Here is a 24,576-nt window from a genome sequence, read left to right as displayed (position 1 = left end):
GAGTTCAATGCGAGCCCTGCTTTGCTAAAACAATATGCTCATTGAGCTAAGCGTGAGTAAGAAGGGAGCCACCCCAGGCAAAAAGATCACAGACTCTACTTTTCTTTCCCAGATCCCAGCAATTCTTCATGAATTGTCTTTTTTGATAATTTTCAAACCTTCAAATGGCTGTTTTGATCATTTTGATCAGTTTGTTCAGTATACTTGCTTTGTTGAAAGTTGATTAATTTTTATGCTTTTAATATTTACTCTGTACATTTAAGTAACATTACAAAATTAATCTTGTAAGTCATTACTATGGTTACACTAGGGTTTTTTGTTTGTTTGAAAGAATTCATAATCAAATTTGGAAAACACTGTAGGTGCATGAGAATTTATGAAGTAAAATCCACTTTGAAACTAAGTGCCATTTCTGAAGACACACATTTTAAAAGGGAGAATTATATAGCACTTCTGAATTTTGTAAAATGATGAGATCAATGATGAATTTAGCTTCTCATGGGAACTTTTTCAATTTATTAATTTATTCCATAAAAAAAGCAAGTAAGGGCAGATAATTCAATAATGAGTGGAGGAATTCCCTGGTGGTCCAGTGGTTAGGACTTGGCATTTTCCCCACCATGGCCTGAGTTCAATCCCAGGTTGGGGAACTAAGATCCCCATAAGCTGCACGGCACAGCCAAAAATAAAAAAAAAATAAATAGAGTATTTTCATTCCAATGCAGTGTTTATTCAAAATGAAACAGTCTATGGCTGAAGAACTGATGCTTTTGAACTGTGGTGTTGGAGAAGACTCTTGAGACTGCAAGGAAATCAAACTAGTCAATCCTAAAGGAAATCAGTCCTGAATAGTCATTGGAAGGACTGATGCTGAAACTGAAGCTCCAATACTTTGGCCACCTGATGTGAAGAACTGATCCCTTAGAAAAGACTCTGATGCTAGGAAAGATTGAAGATAGGAGAAGGGGATGACAGAGGATAAGATGGTTGGATGATGGCATCACCAACTCAGTGGACATGAGTTTGAGCAAGGTCTGAGAGTTGGTGATGGACAGGGAAGCCTGGTGTGCTGCAGTCTGTGGGGTTGCAAAGAGTTGGACACAACTGTGCAACTGAACTGACTGATGGTCTTAAAACAAAAATCATATACGCATATAGTCTTTCTAGGAACCAAATCTGTTTGAAAAGTAAGTTGGTATTAATATTTTATCAGAGGATAGATATGATGGATTTGATTAAAGTTCTTAATTTTTCACTCATTTGTTTCTTGTAAATAAGATTATAAGGATTACTAAGTAAATAAGATTACTAAGATTATATATCCCTAGCACATTGACTCTCAGATTTTTCTTATGATATGCTTTGGCCAATGGGATGTGAGTTGACATGCTGCATTCTATATTTGAGCAGAAGTTTTAGATACAGTTTTATAATTTGCCTCTGCCTCTTATACTTCTGCCAACATGTCCCAGAGAGGAGCTGCTTCTTCAACTTGGATCTCAGAATAAGAATATAAGCAGACCTGCACTCAGGTCAACTGTGTGGTCTTTGGTTAGCCAGCCAACAACCATCATGTGATGTGGGTTAGAAGAAAATGCTTGTTGTTATAAGCAACTGAGAGTTTGGGTTGCTTCTCTTGCAAAACCTGACTATGTCAACATGAAAATGTGACCCTTCAATAAAAGCACTAAAATATCAAAATCAATATTTTTGTGTCTCTACAGCAGTAAAAGAAAGCATCTGGGTTGGTTTCCCCCCCCCACATTTAGAGGGTGTTTGGGACTATAAGACCAAGTGTCTTGGGGAAGATCCTCACCAAGGCCAAACCTGAGATTTGAGAGACTCAAGTGGTTGCCAAGTAGAGACAAGTTTTGTGGATAAATATGCCTTTATCAGAGAATTCAGGTAGTGGTTTCAAATATGAGCCCAATACTAAAAATATAAGTGTAGATTTTCAAAATGAAAATGATTTTCAATCAAGGTGCATATTGAATGGGAAACTCCATGAAGTAGGGTCAGAATGAATAGCAGATAGAATTCATTTTTTAAAAAGATCAGGAAGATGAATCAGCACTAGATTGAAAGAGAAATGAACCTACATACTGAATTTAAAACTTTAATATAGTATCACTGCATGACAGACTTTAAAAAATCATCCTTCAAGCGATGGTCATGTTTCCATAGTATTTTACTCAATACAGGTTACTTCTTTTCTTCAGACAGAATTGTTCTGAAATTACCAAGGGCTTAGAAGGGTTACCAGAGAGATAGTTCTTCTAACATAGGAGATGTTCAGTCTTACAAGAAAATAGCTTATGGTTTTAGCTAGGTTCTGGAAAAGTGAAGAGTACTTATAAAAGGGATAACTTTTACACAGAATGCAAATGAAACTAGAGGAAAAGGTTAAGAAAGAGAATGACTGATATTTCTGTTTCCCATTTCTCTGTGTATGTGGAATTCCACATGTCATTGCAAAGGGTATAGGTGCAATGAAACTGGAGCTTTGTGATCATTTGATCTTGATTTGTATGGGGTGTTGAAACATTCCATCCATCTGATTACCACTGTTAACCTAGTGACTGCTTAACTAAGAGATGTTTCACAATTTCTGGAAAGCCCTAAAAAAAGGAAGAAAGAAAGGAGAAAAAGATGGGGGAGGAGCAGAGGGAAGCCCTTAGTGAGTGAAAAGAGCTTCATTTCTACAATCTTCATGTTCTGGAGTGGGTTTTGATATTGGCCTTGGTAATAGTCCTAGTTACTGATTAAGTAACAGTTTTTGGAAATCATCTTTTTCTGCATTTCCCAAGGTCATAGCAATGACTCACTTGAAAATACTAAGTGCCCATTGCCTGAAAAATTATTAATATAACAATTTGATTTCAGAAAGGATTTTCAATTTTAAATAACATGTCTGCATTGTCAGAGTCTGATATCTCTTGTTAGGTCTCACCCCATTTTTTCCCCAAGTACTGCATTTTATCTATTTTTGCAAAGTCATCCAAAAATAGTCTTTGTAGAACAAAATAGAATTTTACTGCAGAAGGGGACCTTAGAATTCCTCTTGTGTCCCCTTTTCCTCACTATAATTATTGAAATGAGGAAAAGAACCCCAAGAGCCTTAATCTCTTATTAAGTGAAGATAGTACTGGGTCTGGATCCCAAGTTCCTTGCCCTGCAAAGCTTTTATACTCTCCCAAGTCATCATAGACTAGCCTGGAATCAAAACAGTCAGTCCTTTAATTCACGAATCTTTTTAGTAGTGTTATATAGTCCAACTATTATTCTTCGGTTGTTTTTCTTTTATAACCCTAACTTTAAAACAGTTTGGGGAATAACTGGATCTCACTACTGACCCTTTGTGGCAGTAAGAGAAAAACATTTTAAACAGTGAAGTTTGAGATTTGAGTATTCTGTTTCTAATTTGATGCTGTCAATGACAGTGACTTCTACTAGTTATTTAGCACATATGAATCACGCTTTAGTTTCAAAATACTTTTCTATCAATAGTAACTTCTTAGCATGAACCAGGCTAGTATTATTTCTTCCTTCCCAAAACAACTTCCTTGGTCATATAACATTTGATGAATGTAATTAGTTGTCTAGATGCTTGACTGTCTGAACTCCTAAAGTCTGCATGGTTTGAGACTAAAGCTTTAGATTAAAGACAGGGACAGCCTTACCTCTGGGATTTCTGGTTGCCAAGGGCAAGTTTGGAGATGTGCAACGGGGGAGGGGGTGGATTTGGGAAGATGTAGAAGGACAATCTGCATTCATTGATAGTAACTGAAAAGTCTACAGGTCACCCCTATTTCCAATGGTCTTGCGAGATCCTTCTTCATCCTGGAAATCTTCAGGGAAGGGTAAAAGTGAGGAGGAAGACCATTGGAAGTGTTCAATACATCTGTGATTGACCCCTTACCTCAAGGAGCAACAGCTCAGATTCTCAGGGGGAAGGGATCACTTTAGGTCACAATAAACAAACACTGGTCTGTCCCTAGATGCTGTTGATAAGAGGGGACACCTTGAGTATGCCCCTTGGCATAGTGATTCTGAGCTTGAACACAGAGGGATTTCCAAAATGGGGATAAGAATAAGGCTCTACTTCAGCATGACTCAAATAGAAAAGCTCTTTGAATCACAACATTTGAATCTGAGTCACTCGCCAGTCTTTTCTTGGTCCTGTAAAGGCAAGTTAAACACTGAGAGCTAAACCAGGCTTTTTGATTCTCAGCCTTTCCCCTCTCAGCAACCTTCTATCTCAACTACCCCAGGGGAACAGTAAGATCTCCTTTAGGCATTGATTTTAAAGAAAGACCACTTTATACAAGCAGGTTTGGGTGGGATTTGAGGGCTTGAAAGAGTCACTAGAAATTACTGTAGTTCTTGCTATAAAGCTATCACTGCCCCTAGGACACATGGCCTGCCAGATGGCCCCATAAATCCGATTACCCTCACCTTTCCTCTTCATCCTTCTATGTTAAAACTCTTCTGCTTTTCTGATTTAACAGCAATTTCAGGGAAGTTAAAACAAATGAAACCTAACAGACGTTCTGACCCTCCATTGCCACCAATGCACTGATGATGCATCATCACAAATTATATTTTTAGAGACTTGCAAGTGTTATATTGGGCTGGCTCATATTTAGGTCATCCTCCTTCCTCCCCACACCCCCACCCTGCACCCCAATCCTTCTGATTTTTAAAAGACTTTCTTAGAGTCTACAAGCACACTTGTAAGAAGTTCTTGCTAAGTCACTTCAGTCGTGTCTGACTATTTGTGAATCTATGGTCTGTAGCTTGCCAGGCTCCTCTATCCATGGGGATCTCCAGGTAAGAATACTGGAGTGGGTTGCCATGACCTCCTCCAGGGGATCTTCCCAACCCAGGGGTTAAACTCACATCTCTCATGTCTCCTGTATTGGCAGGCAGGTTCTTTACTATCTGAGCCACCAAGGGAGTCCAAAATTGCAATACTCAATACTTGCACTTTTGAATCTCATTTCAATCCCTTCATTAGCTTTTGTGTCCCATATCCTTATTTCCACAAACTTCCCTTTCTCTCCCCATACAATCTCAAATCTTCAGGTTAATAGATGAGGGGCATGGTTTGTCTTCACCACTTAGGGTATGACCCCTTTTCCACATAACTGCTATCTCTGTAGCTGAATACCTTTTGGAGCTTTCCTTCCTGCTTGCTAAGCAGCCACCCCTCCAAACTGAACTGTTGTATTAAAAGTGTTCTTACCTCTTCCTGCTTGCTAAGCAGCCACCCCTCCAAACTGAACTATTGTATTAAAAGTGTTCTTACCTCTTCCTGCTAACTTCACTTTCCACCTGGTATCTCACATCTTTCACTGTTCTAAGAAGAAGCTAGGCAGACTGGACATAATGGCAACAGTGTCAAAGAGCTTACATACGCTTTTGGGTTATAATAAGGTATGCAATTAAGGGTAGATTTAAGGGTCAAATTCTAACAGAATTCCCTCCTTTCTGCTCAGAGAATTCAGTGATCATAGTGTTCAAAATGATTTGTTACCCATACCTGAGGCTGCTACTGAACATTCTGGTTTCATTGTTTTGTGTAGGGGTTATGGGTTTCATCTCATAGTCAGAAGGAACCAAAAAAGTAACAAATGGAAATAAAGGAGTTTAAAAGGCAGGGAATGTTAAAAGAGCGATAGAAAGTCTGGAAAGGAAAAACATTAAGCTAAGGAAACAGCACCAAGTAGGGGTGTATAATAGTAATGCCACATTAAAATGTAAGGGATTATATATGGATAATCCAGAGGAAATTACTCTGAAAACAACTTTGTGGTTAGTTGTGGGGGAGGAAGAAACACCTGGACAGGGAAAGAAGACAACCATCTGCTGTGGCTATTGTATCCTTAGCCTGCAGCCTAGTGCCTGGGCACAAAACATCTGCCAATGAATATTTGTATAAGAAATAGACCACTGGCCAAAATAACCAATGTTTTGAGAAAAACTATACATTTAGGTGACACCATCACTTCTATGCCCCACAGGCCCCATTTATGGCAAAATTCATGGGGGAAGCGACCTTACTTAAAGGAAAGTATAAGCGTCGGTTTGTCTGACCCAACGGGGGCGGAGGGAATGGGAATGCCAAGAAGAAACAGGTCCAGCTTATGAGACTATCCATGAGGTGTGCCTTTTACGTTATTGTCTGCCAGGCTTCTGCCCAACTTGTCTCCAGCCAGTCGAGGAGTTAGCCAGGGGCAGTCTTTCTATGGTAGTCACCGGGGATTGTCTTGGGGCGGCACGTCTCTTTTCCTTCGGCCTTTCTCGCCTTCACCTGCCGCGTTGCCCCTCGTACTCCTGCAAAGATGCAGAGGTCGAAGCACGTTGCTGTGCGGTGCTTGAAAGGCTTCCAGAATCAGTCTTCGGTGCCCGGCCCCTAACCCCAGCAGAGATCCTGGGATCGCCTCGGGGATCCCTGTGGATGCTCCCACTCCCTTCTAAAGTTCCCCCTTTCGCAACTCAAGGCCAGCTTCCCTGGCCCACGCCCGGCACTAGAGGGGCGTCCCTGGGTCGCTTGGGGGCGGAAGGCTGGAGGGGCGCCCGAGCTCGCACGCCGCGCGCTGGATTTGCCGCCTTCAGCTGCCGCAGCTGCATCGGCGACGGCGGGAAGAGGGGCGGAGGGCGGTGAGGAGGGCTGGAGCCCCGGCCAGGAGGGAGGGAGGGAGGGGGGCCGGGAGGCTGTGCCAGGCGAGCCGGAGGGGTGCTCAGCGCTCCCCCGCCCTCCTTCCGGGAGCGAGGATGCAGACTCTGAAACTGGCGCTACTGGGCTGAGGAGGAGGCAGGGGAGTTGCAGCTCGCGCGGCTCGGCGAGTGTGTCTCCTGAGCGCGGAGAGGCGGGGGGGAGGCGGAGGACGTGGAGGAGGAGGAGGGGGAGAATGCCCGGAGCCGCCGCCGCTGCCGCCGCCGCCGCGATGCTCCCGGCTCAGGAGGCTGCCAAGCTGTACCACACCAACTATGTGCGGAACTCGCGGGCCATCGGCGTGCTGTGGGCCATCTTCACCATCTGCTTTGCCATCGTCAACGTGGTGTGCTTCATCCAGCCCTACTGGATCGGCGACGGCGTGGACACCCCGCAAGCTGGCTATTTCGGGCTCTTCCACTACTGCATCGGCAACGGCTTCTCCCGGGAGCTGACCTGCAGGGGCAGCTTCACGGACTTCTCCACGCTGCCCTCGGGCGCCTTCAAAGCCGCCTCCTTTTTCATCGGCCTCTCCATGATGCTCATCATTGCCTGCATCATTTGCTTTACCCTCTTCTTCTTCTGCAACACGGCTACGGTGTACAAGATCTGTGCCTGGATGCAGCTCACCTCGGGTGAGTGCGCGCTCACCTCGCCGAGGCCGGGGGACCCGGGGCGCGGGAGCCCAGGAGGGGCGGCAGTGGGAGGGGCGCGGGCAGTGCGCGCCCCTGGGGGCCCGAGCAACTTCATCCGCTCTGGCGGGAGCCCTGGGAGGCCGGAACCCCTGGGGTTCCTCAGCCTCAGCATCAGCGCCTAGACTGGGGCTTGCGAGAACCTCCCAAGTGCGGGGGACGCCACCCAGAGGGACACGTCAGGGGCAGGGCGGTTGCTGGGCCGAGTCCGCTAAGAACTCGAGGTGAGGAGGGGAAGCGGCCGCTTAAGGAGTGAGCAGAGAAACTAAACGAGGAGCTGACAGCGAGGCGAAAAGCGGATTTGGAGCGATTGTAGTGGAAGGAGGGTCAGCCTGCTCAGTCCCTCTCTGGGACTGTTTAAGTCATTGCCTTCTGAGGGTGATTGGGGTTGGGGGCTGGAGTGAAGTTGTTTCTCTCTATCCCAGGAAGTTATAAAATTTTTATCATCCGTCTGGAGGTGAATAAACCCGAATTCTATTTTGGGATTTACCCGTTTAAGAAAATTGTACCGTAGGATGTTCCTTTGTAATTCCCCAATGTCAAGTCTTCTGTTTGCTCCCTTGTCAGAGCAAAGGTCCTTTCATCCCATCTTTGAACAGAAATCTTGAGGGAATCAAGATTTCTCAAGATCTCAGTTTTGGGGAAGTTGCCTTAGGAAGATGGACACAGAGGAAAGCTCGTTTCTTTGGTGTCTCTGATCACTCTTTGCCTATGGATGATAGATTGTTGCTAGCTGGAGAATGTGAAAGTACTTTTCCTGAGCATCCGAGTTACTTTTAACCCAAAAAGAGAGGGAGGGTGCATTTTCTGGTGGCTCTGGAGAGCCCTGAAACTGACTCCTTTCTCTGCCTCCAGCGGTGCTGATTCCCTTTCTGCTAGCCACCTTCGAAGCCCTGCCTTCTAAAGGCAGATTCCATCCTCCAACACTTGACACCTTCTTGTTCCAACATGGTGGGGGTCCTTTTGATGTTATGGATGATCTGGTTGGAAAAGTAGAGGATATCTCAGTCAGCCACATTCTCATTTGTGTTTTAGTTTATTGTTCTCTTTCTTTAAAGGTGTTACCTTTAAGATTTTGTTGTTTTTCCTATGCCTGGGAAGGTTTTCTAGAGAGTAGGGCTTTGATCCCTGTGTTTACCAGAATGTTACAGGCTGCTTAAGTTCTGAAGGTTGCCAGACAAGAGCATTAAGGTTCATGATCTTATGCTGCTAGTTAACTATAAGAGAAGCTTGTGGGAGAATAAACTTCTTTGGAAGTTACTTGCTTTGTGTTAAGTGTGCTGCAGCTGATTTTCATTTGCATATACTGTGAACTTGTGCATGTGAAAGGAGGTCTCCCTAGTAGAGACCCGCCCCCCATATACATATATACCTTTATTTTTCTTAAATATAGAGTTTTCTGCTTTTCCTTCTGTACTTCCACTCTCAACTTCTTTAAGCATCCCTCCCCATATTTTTTCTATATAATGTTGTCTTTTATGAACATCTCAAGAGCAGACTAACTTGGAGATTTGGAATAAATTAATATATTATTGTTGTTCTTGACACTTAGCTGTGGTTTGACTTTGAAGACAGCAGGACATTGAGGATGCAGATGCTTTAGCTATACAGGGTCAATTCTTTTTCTAATTTTAATTTTTCTGAGTTAAATGACCTATTTAGACTGATGATTCAAATTAGATTGTTTTTTCAAAGGTCTGAAAGTGATTTGTGGGTGATTTCTCAACATATTACAAGATGTTTTACTTTTATGAGATTTTATGTCTAAATTGATGTTGTTGTTTTAAAAGGGAAAGAAAGTAAACTATCTTTGGGAAAGAATTCCCAGCTTTGAAGTTAATACAAGTTGCAACTATTATGATGTTTTTTTCTTTTCTCTTCCTGGAAGAGTGTACAAAAAAATCATTTATTCTACAGTAGTGAAATATGATGTCGTGTTTTCAGAAGTTTGATATTAGTATGCTATCCTGTTTCCCATATATCAGTGTAAAATGTGATGATAACATTTGTACTGATGAAGCTATAAGGATGTTTACTTCATTTTCAGATAAGTCCAGATCCTTAAGCTCTTGGCACTTATTTGCCATTTATATGGTATTTTATTTCTAGGTAAACCACAGAAAGACATAATTTTATTTATTAATTAAGTATATTAATTAAAGAATTGATTATGACTCAAAGTCAAGTATATTAAGAGTTAAGTTCAGTTGTATTCACAGATTTTTTAAAAGATGGGATAAAGAAGGTATTTCTGAAGAAAGTCAAATTTAATGTGCTTTTCAGGTTTTTTACAAAAGTCTCCATACTAACAATATATTTGACATAATTGATTGTAAATTACTGTCAAAGTTTAGTTTCTAACCTTTGGACTATTCCTCTTTAATATTAAGAAGCCTTCTTATAATTTACCTAGGTCTCTCAAGTGTAATTTGCTAACTATTAAAGATGAGACTCAATGTGCCATTTGCTTATCGGAGAATGTTTAACCTTCATTGGAAGTCAAATTATTAAGATGTGTATTTAGTTATCTAAACATTTTAATATAGTAACCTCATAAATCAGAGCCAGGTAGACTATAAAATCCCATGTGAAATAATACACTAAGATGAAAGCAGAAGACTTTCTTGTGGCAATACAACATCAAGAATTATTCTTTTATGATTCTGAACAATGAACTAGAAAACGTACTTAATTTATTGGACCTGAAAATGATGTTGCTTTCTACCTAGATGCACGGAAACGACCATAATTAATGGTGCTATTATGAACACCTGCCCTCTCCCTCTCTTTCTCCCCTCTGAATCATCATTAACCTCAGTGGAATGAAACTACAGACTTAGGAGCTAATATGTCACACTTCTTCAAGATGTAATCCTTTACTTAGGGACCATGCCTAACATAAACAGTGAAGATATAAAAATAATGTGTAAAATAAATAATAACAATTAGAGATGCAAAATTTCCCAAATCCACAGGAAAATAATTTCTTGAGAAGAGAGACGTTTCTTTTTTGTTTGATTACTCTACTAATAAAAAGAGGTAGATCTGTAATTGGCAAACAGGGCAATAAAGTCCAGATCTTTTTTTTTTTAATCTGAATGGAAACGGGATTTTGTCTTCGTGGGAGTGTGATTCTCTGATTTCATGTTTTTGTTTTCATTTTTTTTTCCATTTATTTTTATTAGTTGGAGGCTAATTACTTTACAACATTGCAGTGGTTTTTGTCATGCATTGAAATGAATTAGCCATGGATTTACATGTTTTCAAATCAGCATTTCTGTCTCTGTTTTCAGGTCTGTTAATAGCCAAGTCTCGTAAAGGTGGAGTTTTTTTTTGTTTGTTGACTATAAGCCATTATCTTAAATTATTTTCAGAAATGCAAGTTTTACCAATTACAAGCCAATGAGATCTTTCTTTCTCCCTCTTCTTCTTTTAGTTCTTCCTCTGTTTATTGCTCCCAACCCATCTCCCTCCACCCCCTCTCCTGCATGTGTGACCCCATGGACTGTAGCCTGCCAAGCTCTTCTGTCCATGGAATTTTACAGGCAAGAATACTGGAGTGGGTTGCGATTTCCTTCCTTCTCCTCCATGTTTTTTTTTTTTTTAAATAAGCTAAAGCATTGAGGCAGAATTTGAAATTTTTAGACATCTACCATAAACTTTGGTGGAATATAGCAGATGAGGAGGTTCTTGGTTTCATCTGTGAAGAAGGAGCACCTAATCCTGATTGGATTTTGATATTTGGGAAGGGTAAAATGAGAAGGGGGGAGGGGATTGCATTCACCAGATCCCTGTCGCTAGTCATTCTGAGTTGTACCAACAAGAAGGGCCTCCAAGATAGTGAGCCTTGATTGTATGGCAAGTATGACAAGGATTGAAGACTGAATTGCTTACTTACCTTCCCCAGCTTCCCAACCTTAGTTTTCCCCAGATCTTTTAAATCAGCCTGAGTTCTTCAGTTATGTACCGTTGCTGTTTTGGTGAGATGAGAATCACTGTAGGTAATTATCACACTTCTTAGGCAGCAGGAAGAGCCTTGGCATTGTTATGCCATCCTATCTCAAGGCACTGTGCTCTTTTCTTATATATCTTATCAGCATTTGGGATTACAAATGTGTTTATTTGTTTAATGTCTGTCTTTTCCAGTATGTTCAAAGTTCTACAAACCCATGTCCTTTTCTCATATATCATAGTGGTAAAGATCATGGACACTGGAGTAAAAAGAGGTGGATGTGAACCTTGGCTCTGGTATTCATTCACTATATGATCTAGGGAATTAATCTTTCTGTACTTCAGTTGCTCATCTGCAAGGTGAGCATATAATTGTACTTACCTCAGGAGATTGCTGCAAGGATTAAATAAGCCAAGGTGTATAGGAAAACAGTATTCAGTACATAGTGAAAGTGAAAGTTGCTCAGTCGTGTCCGACTCTTTGCGACCCCATGGACTGTTATCCATGGAATTCTCTAGGCCAGAATACTGGAGTGGGTAGCCTTTCCCTTCTCCAGGGGATCTTCCCAACCTAGGGATCGAACCCAGGTCTCCCTCATTGCAGGTGGTTTCTTTACCAGCTGAGCCAGTAGGTAGGGTTACTGTTCTTATGTTATTATTACTGCTGCATCTTGTCACACAGTAGTATGTATATGTATGGCACATAATAGGTATTCATTTTTTTTGAGTTAATGAATAAAAAAATGAATGAAGAATGGGAAAAAAGGAAGTTACTTAAAATCTCCCACATGCCAGGTTGAGAAGTGAATACCATATACTTTGAAAGCCATGATACTCATTTTTCTCATGGATTTGTGACCCCAGCAGTAATTGCACTAAAGGAATTCTTCCAGAATTTTTTGATGGCCTAATTTATGATGAGCTTATTCCTAAATCAAGGGTTTTTCTGATGCATAGGTAATGATCTTTATTACAATGCAGGGATATAATCAATTATATATTAGGATCCAGCAGATTTACCCTTACCTTTTAGTTTCTCATGAAAAAATATCATGTTATTAAAAATGGAGGTTTTATGTAAGAATCAGAAGGTTAGACTTTCTTTCATAAGAGTGGGGACTCCTGTTCCACATTGGGTTTCCTTACACGCCTGTAGGAGCAGTCAGCACAGGAGAAGAGGGTATGTCTTCCAAACTTTCCTTTCACAATACTGGGCATCAGTGCAGATGTGCTCTTCTTGGATATGCAGGCCTGCTCAGCTGTGTGGCCCAGCATGTGCAGAGCTCTGATGGGGGAACTCTGAAGAGACAAGGTCAGGATTTATTCAAGTTCAGAACAGTCACCAGGTTTCATCATTTGACTGGTGCTGAGCATATGACAGGAGAAGGCAATGGCAACCCACTCCAGTACTCTTGCCTGGAAAATCCCATGGATGGAGGAGCCTGGTGGGCTACAGTCCGTGGGGTCGGGAAGTGTTGGATACGACCGAGCGACTTCACTTTCACTTTTCACTTTCATGCATTGGAGAAGGAAATGGCTACCCACTCCAGTATTTTTGCCTGGAGAATCTCAGGGACAGAAGATCTGTCTGGTGGGGTGCCTTCTAGCCTGGTGGGGTTGCACAGAGTCGGACACAACTGATGCGACTTAGTAGCAGCAGCAGCAGCAGAGCATATGACAAAGTAAGGTCTTGCCTCTTAGAGATGCTAATCCATCCTAAGTTCAGAGTTATGGAATGGCCCTGAAGGGGGGTTTTCCTCTGCTAGAGCATTTCAAATATTCCCCCAGATGCAGAGAAGAATGTATACCCTCAGGAAAGGCAGTTTTCATTTTCTAACAACATATTTCACTTGCTAGAATTTTCGATTTGCCAAGCCAAACTTACAAGAAAATGATTTTAAATGAGAATTTTGAAACTTCTTTTTTTGCTTTCATGTAGTGTGAGAATTGAAGAGATGTTGGAAAACATAGTAATGTGAATATCAAATGAATTTTTATAACTGTGAGATTTTAAGCGAACATTTGTGAAAAATAATTGGCCCTATATAACCCATATCATATCTTATTAGGTGGTTTCTTTGGTGTGAGGCTACATGTACATGTAAAAGCTTTTTTTCCATTGTCAAAATGTTAAAAAGGTGCTTATATATTTTTATAAATAATAAATATGTATACATACATAACTAGAACATTGTATCAGATGCTTAGTATGAAAATGAATTTTTAGTGATTGGTGCTTATGTTTGGTGTGATGATATCATGCAGTAAAAAGAATCTAGATGGCCAGGCCAATGTATTACATTTTATATCTTTACCTTAGAAACTTTTCAAAGTGAGCAAACTTTTAAATGAAAACAAAAAGACCCAAACCTAGCAGAGCATATAGCTATAGTTTCAGCATGTGGCTCAATGCCCTTCTGTGTGTGGTATGAGGAGATAAACCATGGGGACAGGAGTAGAGAGAACTTCATATCACACTGGCATGAAGCAAAGAACTCTCCAGGAGAATTCTAATTGGGGGGCTTAATAGCATGATAATTAGGAAAGTTTTAAAGTGTAATTTATATAATATATATGAACTTTGAGGGTCAACACAAACTTTCACTAATGTGATTTTTTTCCTTATAATGAGTCGAGTGGAGTTTTTATTTGATATGAGGAAAGGCTAAGAAACTGACCTTTATTATTAATAATAACAAGAAGATATTACTGACGACAGAAAGTTAAGAGGCTGGTTCACATGGCAAATAGTAGATAAGTTATTTGGTGATTTAAAAATAAAGCTGTTATGAAAAATCACTGGGGCATTTCAAGAAAAGAAACAAGCAAAACCATCTTACCCCAGCATCCTATGTGTTTATGTAACTATTATCATACAGCTCTCAAATTATGATTAAAATTCTATGACACATGTACTGCACAGGATCACAGCACTGTCCTTGTTAAATTGTCCTAAGTGTAATCTTGAGCACATTTCTCATTGCTTCTACTAAAATAAAACAGAAGAATGAGTAGGTTGCAAGAGGACGAGAAATGCTTTTTTGATCAATATAGACATGAACCATATCTAATTACTACTGAGCACAATGAAAGAAGATAGCAAACCTTTTTGAAATAGAGTTGCTGACATGGAATTACCAGAATGGGTCTCTTGTGCCTGGATTCTGATATCTTTCCTAATGAAACCAGGTGAGCAGCAGTGTAGGGACTGTCTGTGTATTCTTAACAGGAGAAAAGATCCTAAATGATAGGCTGTGTTAAGTTAGTCTAATTGCATGAAATTTTGGAATTATGACTTATCAATGAAAGGGCTAGTGGAAGAGTAGTGAAAGGTAGTAAAATGAGTGACAAATAGTTGTAGACCAGAAAAAAGGCCTTAGCTCAAAGGCAGACATGAAGAACTTAACTAATAAGAATTTCACATTAGAAAATCATGGCAGACAGGAGTTGGAAGGGAACTCAGCTTTGGATTTAGTGTAGAATGCATCATAAGCCCATTTACTCAAATGTCTGGAAACTCCCGGGGCAGGGTGTTCTGCATGGTCTTTTTGGTGTCATGAGAGAAGTTGTAAAAATCAGAATGGGAAAAGTGTATCATCATTGACAGAAGGCTCAGTATGTGAAACATAGGCAAATACATCCAGGTGTGAAGAATGACAGGGATGTAGAAGAGTGACAGCAAAAATAAATGAAATACGAATAGAGAAGACATAGAAATTCAAGGTTGAAAAGCCTGTGAAACTTGATAACATCAAAAGCCTGCTGAATTTGATATTATCAATAGCTTAAAAATATATTGACACAGAATAAGCAGAGAGCTGAAATATGCATTACAGTCCAAAGCTGTGAGCTAATGCCAATTACCAAGAAGGAAAAATTATGACTATACCCCCCTTTTTTCCCATAAGGAGTTCTCATAGATTCTAGGATAAAGGTAAACAAGGAAAGAGGATAGAATTTCTTGTATGATAGATGCAAACATGGAGGATTAAAATAACTCAACCTAAGAAAGAAAAAGTCACTGTAAAATTTGATAAAGAGCATTCCTACAATTTCTCTTTGAAATTCTAGTTACAGATTGTGAAGCTAAATTGATGTCTATAATGCCTTTAGAAGAACTAAAGAGACTCTTGATGAAAGTGAAAGAGGAGAGTGAAAAAGTTGGCTTGATGAAAGTGAAAGGGGAGAGTGAAAAAGTTGGCTTAAAGCTCAACATTCAGAAAACTAAGATCATGGCATCTGGTCCCATTACTTCATGGCAAATAGATGGGAAAACAGTGGAAACATTGGCTGACTTTATTTTTGGGGGCTCCAAAATCACAGCAGATGGTGACTGTAGCCATGAAATTAAAAGACACTTACTCTTGGAAGGAAAGTTATGACCAACCTAGACAGCATATTAAAAAGCACAGATATTACTTTGCCAACAAATGTCCATCTAGTCAAGGCTATGGTTTTTCCAGTATTCATATATGGATGTGAGAGTTGGACTATAAAGAAAGTTGAGCGCTAAAGAAAAGATGCATTTGAACTGTGGTGTTGGAGAAGACTCTTCAGAGTCCCTTGGACTGCAAAGAGATCCAACCAGTCCGTCCTAAAGGAAATCAGTCCTGAATATTCATTGAAAGGACTGATGTTGAAGCTGAAACTCCAATACTTTGGCCACCTGATGTGAAGAGCTGACTTGTTGGAAAAGACCCTGATGCTGGGAAAGATTGAAGGCAGGAGGAGAAGGGGATGACAGAGGATGAGATGGTTGGATGGCATCACCGACTCAATGGAGATGAGTGAGTAAACTCCAGCAGTTGGTGATGGACAGGGAGGCCTGGCATGCTGTGGTCCATGGGGTTGGGAAGAGTCGGACATGACTGAGTGACTGAACTGAACTGAACTGAATGCCTTAAGTGGGAAAAGGGAACTTATAGTGAGCATTTAGGGTAAATATATTTCTAGAGCATTTTAAGAACATAATATAGTTATAAGCTAGATTAATTGAATTTATTTAAATTCCAGTTGATTAATGACCAGCAATATTGTGATCTATGTGAAACATATTATTTAACTGAATGTACATGTTTTAACCAGCTGACTGGGTGAGAAGTAATACTGACTAGTTGACATTTTTAAGCAATCTTCATAGAGAAAGAATTGCTGTACTGTAGTGTTTTACAGATGGTGGTTGGTGACCCTTCGATGGGTCACGATATCAGTTTAGTAGATAATGATCAGCATTAAACCTTGAATTAAAAAAGAAGAGAAAATGTGAATGCAACACAGATAGTTTGTGAAACCTTTCTTTTTTATTTCTTAAAATATTTGCATATGTGTGTGTGGACTAGATTGCAATGGGTTGTAGCCAAAATGTATGAAAGATACTATTCCAGAGAAAAGATGATATAGTATGAATTTAGAAAAAAATTATTTCTTGTTTGGAAAATTGTGAAAGTTTTGCACCAATTCATAGGTGATTTTTCACTAGAGGATAAATTAGGTAAAATATACTTAATCTAAGCAATTTGAGGCATTTTTCTTATCTCTCTTCCATTAATGACTTAATGCTAATGTACCCTAATTGGATTGTGGGTTGATTGAAAATAAGAACTATTTTTTCTAGAAGTGATTTGATTGGCCTTTCATGCTATAAAAATGACATGGTCATTAAGCAACAATCTGTTAAATCAAACATTTAAACAAGTGTACTTAACCCAGTGCCAAGTGGATATAGACTCATGTGTACGTGCATGCTAAATCGCTTCAGTTGTGTCTGACTTTTTGCAATCCTGTGGACGGTAGGCTGCCTGGCTCCTCTGTCCCTGGGACTCTCCAGGTAAGAATATAAATTTATTTAATATAAATTTATATTTATAAATATATATATTTATAAATAATATAAATATAAATCCCTCCAATATAAAAATTGGAGGGGTATGAAAAATTATTTAATAGTCTCCTCATTTTCTCAATAAAGAAATAATAATGGTAAATACTATTAAGCATCTGCTGCTGACTATTTGCAAAAACCTTAGTATATTTCAGTTCAGTGCAGTTCAGCCGCTCAGTCATGTCCGACTCTTTGTGACCCCATGAACTGCAGCACGCCAGGCTTCCCTGTCCATAACCAACTCCTGGAGTTTACTCAAACTCATGCTCATTGAGTTGGTGATGCCATCCAACCATCTCATCCTCTGTTGGCCCCTTCTCCTCCTGCCCTCAACCTTTCCCAGCATCAGGGTCTTTTCAAATGAGTCAGCTCTTCACATCAGGTGGCCAAACTATTGGAGTTTCAGCTTCAACATCAGTCCTTCCAATGAACACCCAGGACTGATTTCCCTTAGGATGGACTGGTTGGATCTCCTTGCAGTCCAAGGGATCTCAAGAGTCTTCTCTAACATCACGGTTCAAAAGCATCAATTCTTCAGCACTCAGCTTTCTTTATAGTCCAACTCTCACATCTCTATATGACTACTGGAAAAACCATAGCCTTGACTAGATGGACCTTTGTTGGCAAAGTAATGTCTCTTTTTAATATGCTGTCTACATTGGCCATAACTTTCCTTCCAAGGAGCAAGTGTCTTTTAATTTAGTTAGTATATTTAGCCTTTACAGTAAACCTACAAGGTTAGAATTATTTTATCCATTTTGTATATGAAAAAATTGAAGGTTAAAAATTGTTCAAGGGCACAGAGCCAGTCAATTGCTTGAGCTAAAATCAGATTCTCCCCCTATCCAATAGAATATTTTGCCTCTGAGGCTGAGAGAAGTTGTCTTGGCAAAATTATACCTTGATAGAGTTGAAACTAACACATCTGATTTCCAGTGCAGTGCCTCCTAACTTAAATGTTCATTTGCTTAGCTTAAATCTTCAGTAGGCATTTGCAACATTTTGTATCAACATGAAGAAAAGGAGCTGGTATTCACAGGGAAATATCTAGTACATGTTTATCAGGCTTCCCTCCTCAAGCATGCTTAGGTGAGATGAGGTACTCCTCATCCTATTCGCTTTCATAACCTAGAGCCTGGGTGGTTCTTTACCCACTATATCCCCTTGGTTGTACCTCTGATCTCCTTGCTTTTATTATTAGAGTGTGAATTCCTGTAGGAATGTTGGCATTGCTGGCTCTGTGTCATTCATTTCTGCCCTGCATCGAATGTAGAAATGTTCTTAGTAGATTTGTTTACTGATGGTGATGATGAAGGTGGTGATGGTAGACAGGATTACCAGGTCACAGACATAGTTCCAAAAAGGGTAAAAATAGACTTGGGCAGCTTCAGGAGGCATTAGGGAACTGGGTGTAGATTTATAGTTTGACTTGATTGTTTATTGGCTGGATTATTTTGGGCAAGTCATCCAACTACTCTTGATTTTTTCATTTTCTTGATGTTATTTTTCTAAAGTTTACATTAATTGTATTTGGGATACAAAGAGATTGAAGGTTTTATGGACGTTAAAAACCTGTCATCTGCTAACCAATTATTGCTACCTTTACCAATAAAGTAAATATTAGGAAAACCATCAAAGACAGGGTGCAATTAGAAGAGAAAGCAAGTAGGAAACAATTATAGGTGATAAATGTCTAGAGTTAGATTTCCTCAATATAATGGGACTTTAAGTAAAATCATATAGCACAGCCCCGTGTTCTTAGGATTATTGAATTAATGCATGGAAAACACTTAAAACTGGACCTAGCACACGGTAGCTCAGTTCAGTCACTCAGTCGAGTCTGACTCTTTGCTACCCCATGGACTGCAGCACACCAGGCCTCCCTGTCCATCACCAACTCGTGGAACTTGCTCAAACTTAGGTTCATCGAGTCGGTGATGCCATCCGCCATCTCAGCACACAGTAAGCACTCAATAAATGTTAGCTATAATTGCTGCACTAAAGAGTGCAGGCCTGGAGGAGTGGTTAGTATTCAGAAAATTTAGTAGACAGAAAAATTGGACTCACAATACATAACTTAAAGAAGGACAATTTCATTTCACAACTTGTATATTTCATATCTACTTTGTCCTGAGGATCGAGAAAGATAATGGCTATGAAAGCCTTTCAGAAATGCCATTGTGATTCCTAGAATGAATTTTGTAGATTACTAAGAAAATACCATATTCAGTTAAGAGTTTAATTTTGTGTTGACAGGGTCTAGCTCTTCCATTTTATTTATCTATAATAGTGACTCAGAAGTAACAAGAAGATGTTGTGGAGATATGTTGAACTGTTTAGTAAGTTCAGCTGAACTAATCTAAAAAAAAGAAGCCATGTTTTGAAGGCAATGTGGACCAGACAATCTTTCGTTTATGTCAAATACTTAGGCATTCTTGTGAAGTTTCACCAAATGACAGAGAAATATTATTCATGCTACCCTCTTCACAGTTATCAAAAGAAAAAATTGAATATTCTCTATCTCTAATAACATCATGTTACAGGAACAAATCAGAAGCCACATTTTATTGTCTGATATTTTAAAAGTAACTGTAATACACTGGAAATTAGGTTTCCCAATATGATATCTGTGAATCATTATTTTTCTTCCTGGGCAAAAAAAGTAGTGATTTATGCTCAAATGAAGATTGTGTTGCTCTGTCTTTCATTAACATGTTAATTCTTTGTATTTCTTTAGCTTTTCTGAAGAATATTTTTAAAAGCCCAACATTGCTTCTTATTAATATTTTTCTTTCATATTTGAAGTCATCAGCTTATTATAAAATTAGAGTATTCATTTGTTATGACTACATCTGTGACTATGACCAAAACTGCTGGATTGAATAATGAACAAATGAACATTCTCTGTTTTATATCCACAGTATCAAGATCCCTTTTGTGGTGAGTATCCAGAGTTGAGATTGACAGGAGAACTTATTAAATAAGCATTCTTGCTCAGACCATTTGCTTCTATAAGTGCTGGTGAAGAGATTTTGGTTAATCTCTGCTGGGCAGCTTCCAAACTACATCCTTCAGGGCATGGTGAATAGCTCTGCCCTTGCAGACCTCTCCATCTGCTGGAAAGGGCTCTTCAGCAAGGTGAGCTGGGGTGGGGTAATGGGCTGGGAACCGTCCAGCCCTAGCTCACTTTACTGAGGACCCCTCCATGCACTGCAGGATGGTCTCTAGAGGGAGCTCCAGCCTTGTCATCTTGTGCCTCTCAGAACTCTCTTTTTTATAGTCAGATCCAGTCATTTACCCCCTAACACTATGTGTAAGATAGCATTTTGATGATGGAGGGTGGAGGATAAAATGTGAAGGGTGAAAAAGAGTAAGAAAGGCATTCGTCCAGAATCCAGGCAGTAGAAGGAGACACTCAGAAAAGGTCAGCTCCTCCTGGACTTTTTTGCAGTCCTTTGCCTTGATATAAATTCTTTTAAATTACTCTCTATAAGGGGACAACAGAGGATGAGATGGTTGGATGGTATCACCAATGCGATGAACATGAGTTTGAGTAGGCTCTGGGAGTTAGTGATGGGCAGGGAAGCCTGGCATGCTGCAGTCCATGGGGTCACAAAGAGTCAGGCACGACTGAGTGACTGAACTGAACTGATAACTTATCTATCTTGTTAAGAATCTGTTGTGACTTTCCACTGGCCTATGTTTTTCAGAGAATTCATTGGATTGGTCTTTCTCCCAGCTGAACTTTTTGGTTATTGTTTCTCAGCTTGGAGATGAACACTTTGGAATAACTTGGACATCCCTGGAAAATTAGCAGCTCACTGCTGCTGCTGCTGCTAAGTCGCTTCAGTTGTGTCTGACTCTGTGCTACCCCATAGATGGCAGCCCACCAGGCTCCCCTGTCCCTGGGATTCTCCAGGCAAGAACACTGGAGTGGGTTGCCATTTCCTTCTCCAATGCATGAAAGTGAAAAGTGAAAGTGAAGTCACTCAGTTGTGTTGAAAGTGAAGTTGCTCAGTTGTGTCCGACTCTTCGCGACCCCATGGACTGGAGCCTATCAGGCTCTTCCATCCATGGGATTTTCCAGGTGAGAGTACTGGAGTGGATTGCCACACTGGAGACCGGCTAATAGTAGGTTATTGTAGAATTCAAAAAGAGTTGAGAAATTCAGAACTGGAGGATTCTAAATAGCTGTTTAATTTTGGTGGTCATAAACTATGCATTATGGTTGTGGGTTGTATCTCTGTGTTACTGAACCTAATGAATCCACACAAAGTAAAACCAATCTGCTAACATCAGGTTGTTGTGAAGCAAAGTACAGCATTTATTGCAGGGTGCCAAGCAAGGGGTTCAGGATAGCTAGTGCTCAAAACACTTGAACTCACTGATGATTTCAGCAAGGCATTTTTAAAGGCAAGGTGAGGGAGGAAAGTGCATGCTATCAGCTTATGTGCAATTCTCTGAGTGGTTGATGGTAAGATAACAGGGCTGTAGTAGTGTAACGTAAGTCGCTCAGTTGTGTCTGACTGTGATCCCATGGACTGTAGCCCACCAGGTTCCTCTGCCCATGGGATCCTCCAGGCAATAATACTGGGGTGGATTGCCATTTCCTTCTCCAGAGGATCTTCCTGACCCAGGGATTGAACCTAGATCTCCTGCATTGCAGGCAGATTCTTTACTGTTTGAGCTACGAGGAAGACAGGACTATAGGGAAAACTAACAGGGCTGTGTCACAGGTTAGCTTTATCAATCCTTAGGTGCCAGTAGGTCTGGGGGCCACATGCTCATGATTATCAAGTAGTTGATTTTTTCCATTTGGTGGTGGTTTTAGTGTCTATAAAATAACTCAGGAAATGTGTATCATATATTAGGTGCTTCAGAGAGGAACTGCAGCGGACAATATGGGGGAGGGGCCTTTCCCAGGAAGAGGCTCCATAAGGTTCTGCGCTGTTGCATCTGCAGCAGCCTGACCATGTTTTGAAAATTTTTTAAAAAAAGTAAAATTGGAAATAGCATTTCTTGGGAAGCTTTAGGGACTTTGCAGAATTTAAAAATAATGTTTATAATAGCTTAGAACATGAACCCCAGCCATAAGCAAGTTATGCTTCATATGATCAGAATGAAAACTTGGGCACCTAATTTCATTACTACTGTCTACCTACATATTCTAGTCCTTAAACACAATGACAACAAAAAAGAGAGAATGAATGAGTGCCTACTATATTCATATATACCTTATTCTGGTGGAAGCCACTCCGAGAACACCCAAATTCTGTTTTTTGTCCCCTTTTTCTAAAAACAATGGAACCTGAACTCAGTGTGGTTTCTATTTTGTCTTCTATTTCTACTTTGGGGACCAGAAGTTCAGAAAGTTCTTTAGAGGAAGGCTTTTGAAAAGCACACTTCCTAGCTCAATATCAAGCCCCCTTTTCCATCTCATACTCAGAAAACATTCTTTTTAGTCCTCCTCAGACTTCCCCCTCATTAGCCCCAGTGCTCCACTCTGGCTCCAGTTCCCACTAAATTGTCTTTGCCTGAACAGACAAACCTGAAAATCTTGAACTGTCCTAATACTGTGGTTCAACACATCACACTAGCATTGCTGTTAGAATTTGGCCTCTTAGAATTTGGTGGCTGAACTTAATGTGCCTGGAACAAAGCGGAAGAATTCTGCAATGTGAGTTCATTTGATGAAGGCTGCCCCTTTCCTTTGTGTACTGTTAAAGGATTGATTTTTTTTGCAAAAGGTTTCTAAAAAACCAACATAATGATGTGGAAAGTGGTCCCTAAACATAAAGTTTTAATTGTGATAGATTTACTCAGGAAATAAGTTTGCACATATAATTCTTTCTACGTCTTCATGGAGATGTGAGCAGTTCGTTTGAAATTTATTCCCAAACATGTTAAACTGTGACTTTAGTGTACAAATATAACTTATATGAAGACAAGCTTGAACTTGTATAATAGAAGATAAAGTGATTTAAATTTCTGTTATAGTTATAATGTTATTTAGACTAGCCACCATTCTGGGTTTGTTTAACATTTGCAAAATGAATCATTGTTTCAGTTCATCTGCAAACATGTTATGAATAATATATTTTATATTGTGTATATGTGCTTGTGTGTGTTTGTCTATAATGACCCTTTGTGTGTCTACTATCCATTTTCCTGATTATAACCACCCAGACATAGCTATTTCTCTGAGTTTTGTGTTACTACCCTATATTTCTTAGTTTTATCACTAAAGTACATATTCCTAAGTAACATGTTTGGTTTTTATCTTTTTCTGTTTTTAAAGGAAATGTTTTTAATATTTCACTATGACACTATTCACTATGACATATGCTGTATTTTTTTTTTTTTGCAAATACTATTTATTAGGTTAAGGAAATTCTCTTATATTCCTACATTGATAAGTTTTTGGATTGTGAATATATATTCAAATTTATCAAATGAATTTTCTGCATCTATTGAGGTGATCGAATGACTTTTCTGACTAGTATATATTGATGAGATGAATTACAATACTGGATTTTCTGATGTTGAAATAATGCATTTTTAAAAACACAGCCAACTTTCACACATATGATAAGACTTAGCAGTCTCTAACATTTTATTTATTATTTTTAGAGTATTTCATGGGTAAGATTTTTTATTTTTTGCTTTGTCATACTGTCATTATCTAGTTTTGATATCAAGGTTATATAAGATTCATAAAAGTAGTTGAGAAGACTTTCTTTTCTTTGAAAGACTTTGTGAACCACTGGAATTAGCTATTCTTTGAATGTTTAATAGGATTACTGTGTAAAACTGTCTGGGCCTGGTATTTCCTTGAGGAAGACTTTACTGATTGCATTTCTTTAATTGTTATAGAATTATTCAGGTTTTTCATCTTCAGTTTTTAAAGATATATTTTTCTAAGGATTCGTCTGTTTTATCTACCTTGTCAACTTTATTGGCATAAAGTTCTTCACACTATACTTCAAAAATCATTGAAAAGCTCTTCATTGGTGTCTTCTGTCTTTTCTCTAAGTCAGCTTTGCCAAAATTTTGTCAAATTTATGAATCTTTTTAAAAGAACCAACTTTATCTTTGCTCTTCTTCTCCATTACATTCCTCTGTCCTATGTGGCATTAACTTTTGCTTTTATATTTTACTTCCTTTTTCCATTTTCTTTGGGCATATTCTTCTATTCTTCCTCTAACTTCTTAATTGATTACCAAGCTCATTGATTTTTAGCTGCTACAAATTTGTAGAAAAAATGACATATCCACAGTGAGACTTTTGAAAAGATAATCTTTCAAAGATTTTATTAATAATTATATGCAACTATC

At 39.4% G+C, this 24,576-nt stretch overlaps 1 protein-coding gene across 3 annotated transcripts in view; it reads left to right on the top strand.

Annotated features, from left to right (window-relative positions):
* Positions 1 to 6,719: 6,719 nt before the first annotated feature.
* LHFPL3 (LHFPL tetraspan subfamily member 3) overlaps positions 6,720 to 24,576 on the top strand; it is a 535,871-nt gene continuing 518,014 nt past the window's right edge. For 2 of the 3 annotated variants that reach the window (XM_070469579.1, XM_020907487.2), the window contains exon 1: positions 6,720 to 7,353. In XM_070469579.1, coding sequence (XP_070325680.1) covers positions 6,915 to 7,353 — 439 coding nt within the window. In that variant the 5' untranslated portion in view covers positions 6,720 to 6,914. The remainder of the gene's footprint in view (positions 7,354 to 24,576) is intronic. The other variant, XM_020907486.2, reaches the window with a different exon arrangement.

Source organism: Odocoileus virginianus, chromosome 1, assembly GCF_023699985.2.
Source record: "Odocoileus virginianus isolate 20LAN1187 ecotype Illinois chromosome 1, Ovbor_1.2, whole genome shotgun sequence".
NCBI lineage: Eukaryota > Metazoa > Chordata > Mammalia > Artiodactyla > Cervidae > Odocoileus > Odocoileus virginianus.
The sequence above is the reverse complement of the archived record's forward strand: the minus strand, read 5'-3'. Positions and strand labels throughout refer to the sequence as shown.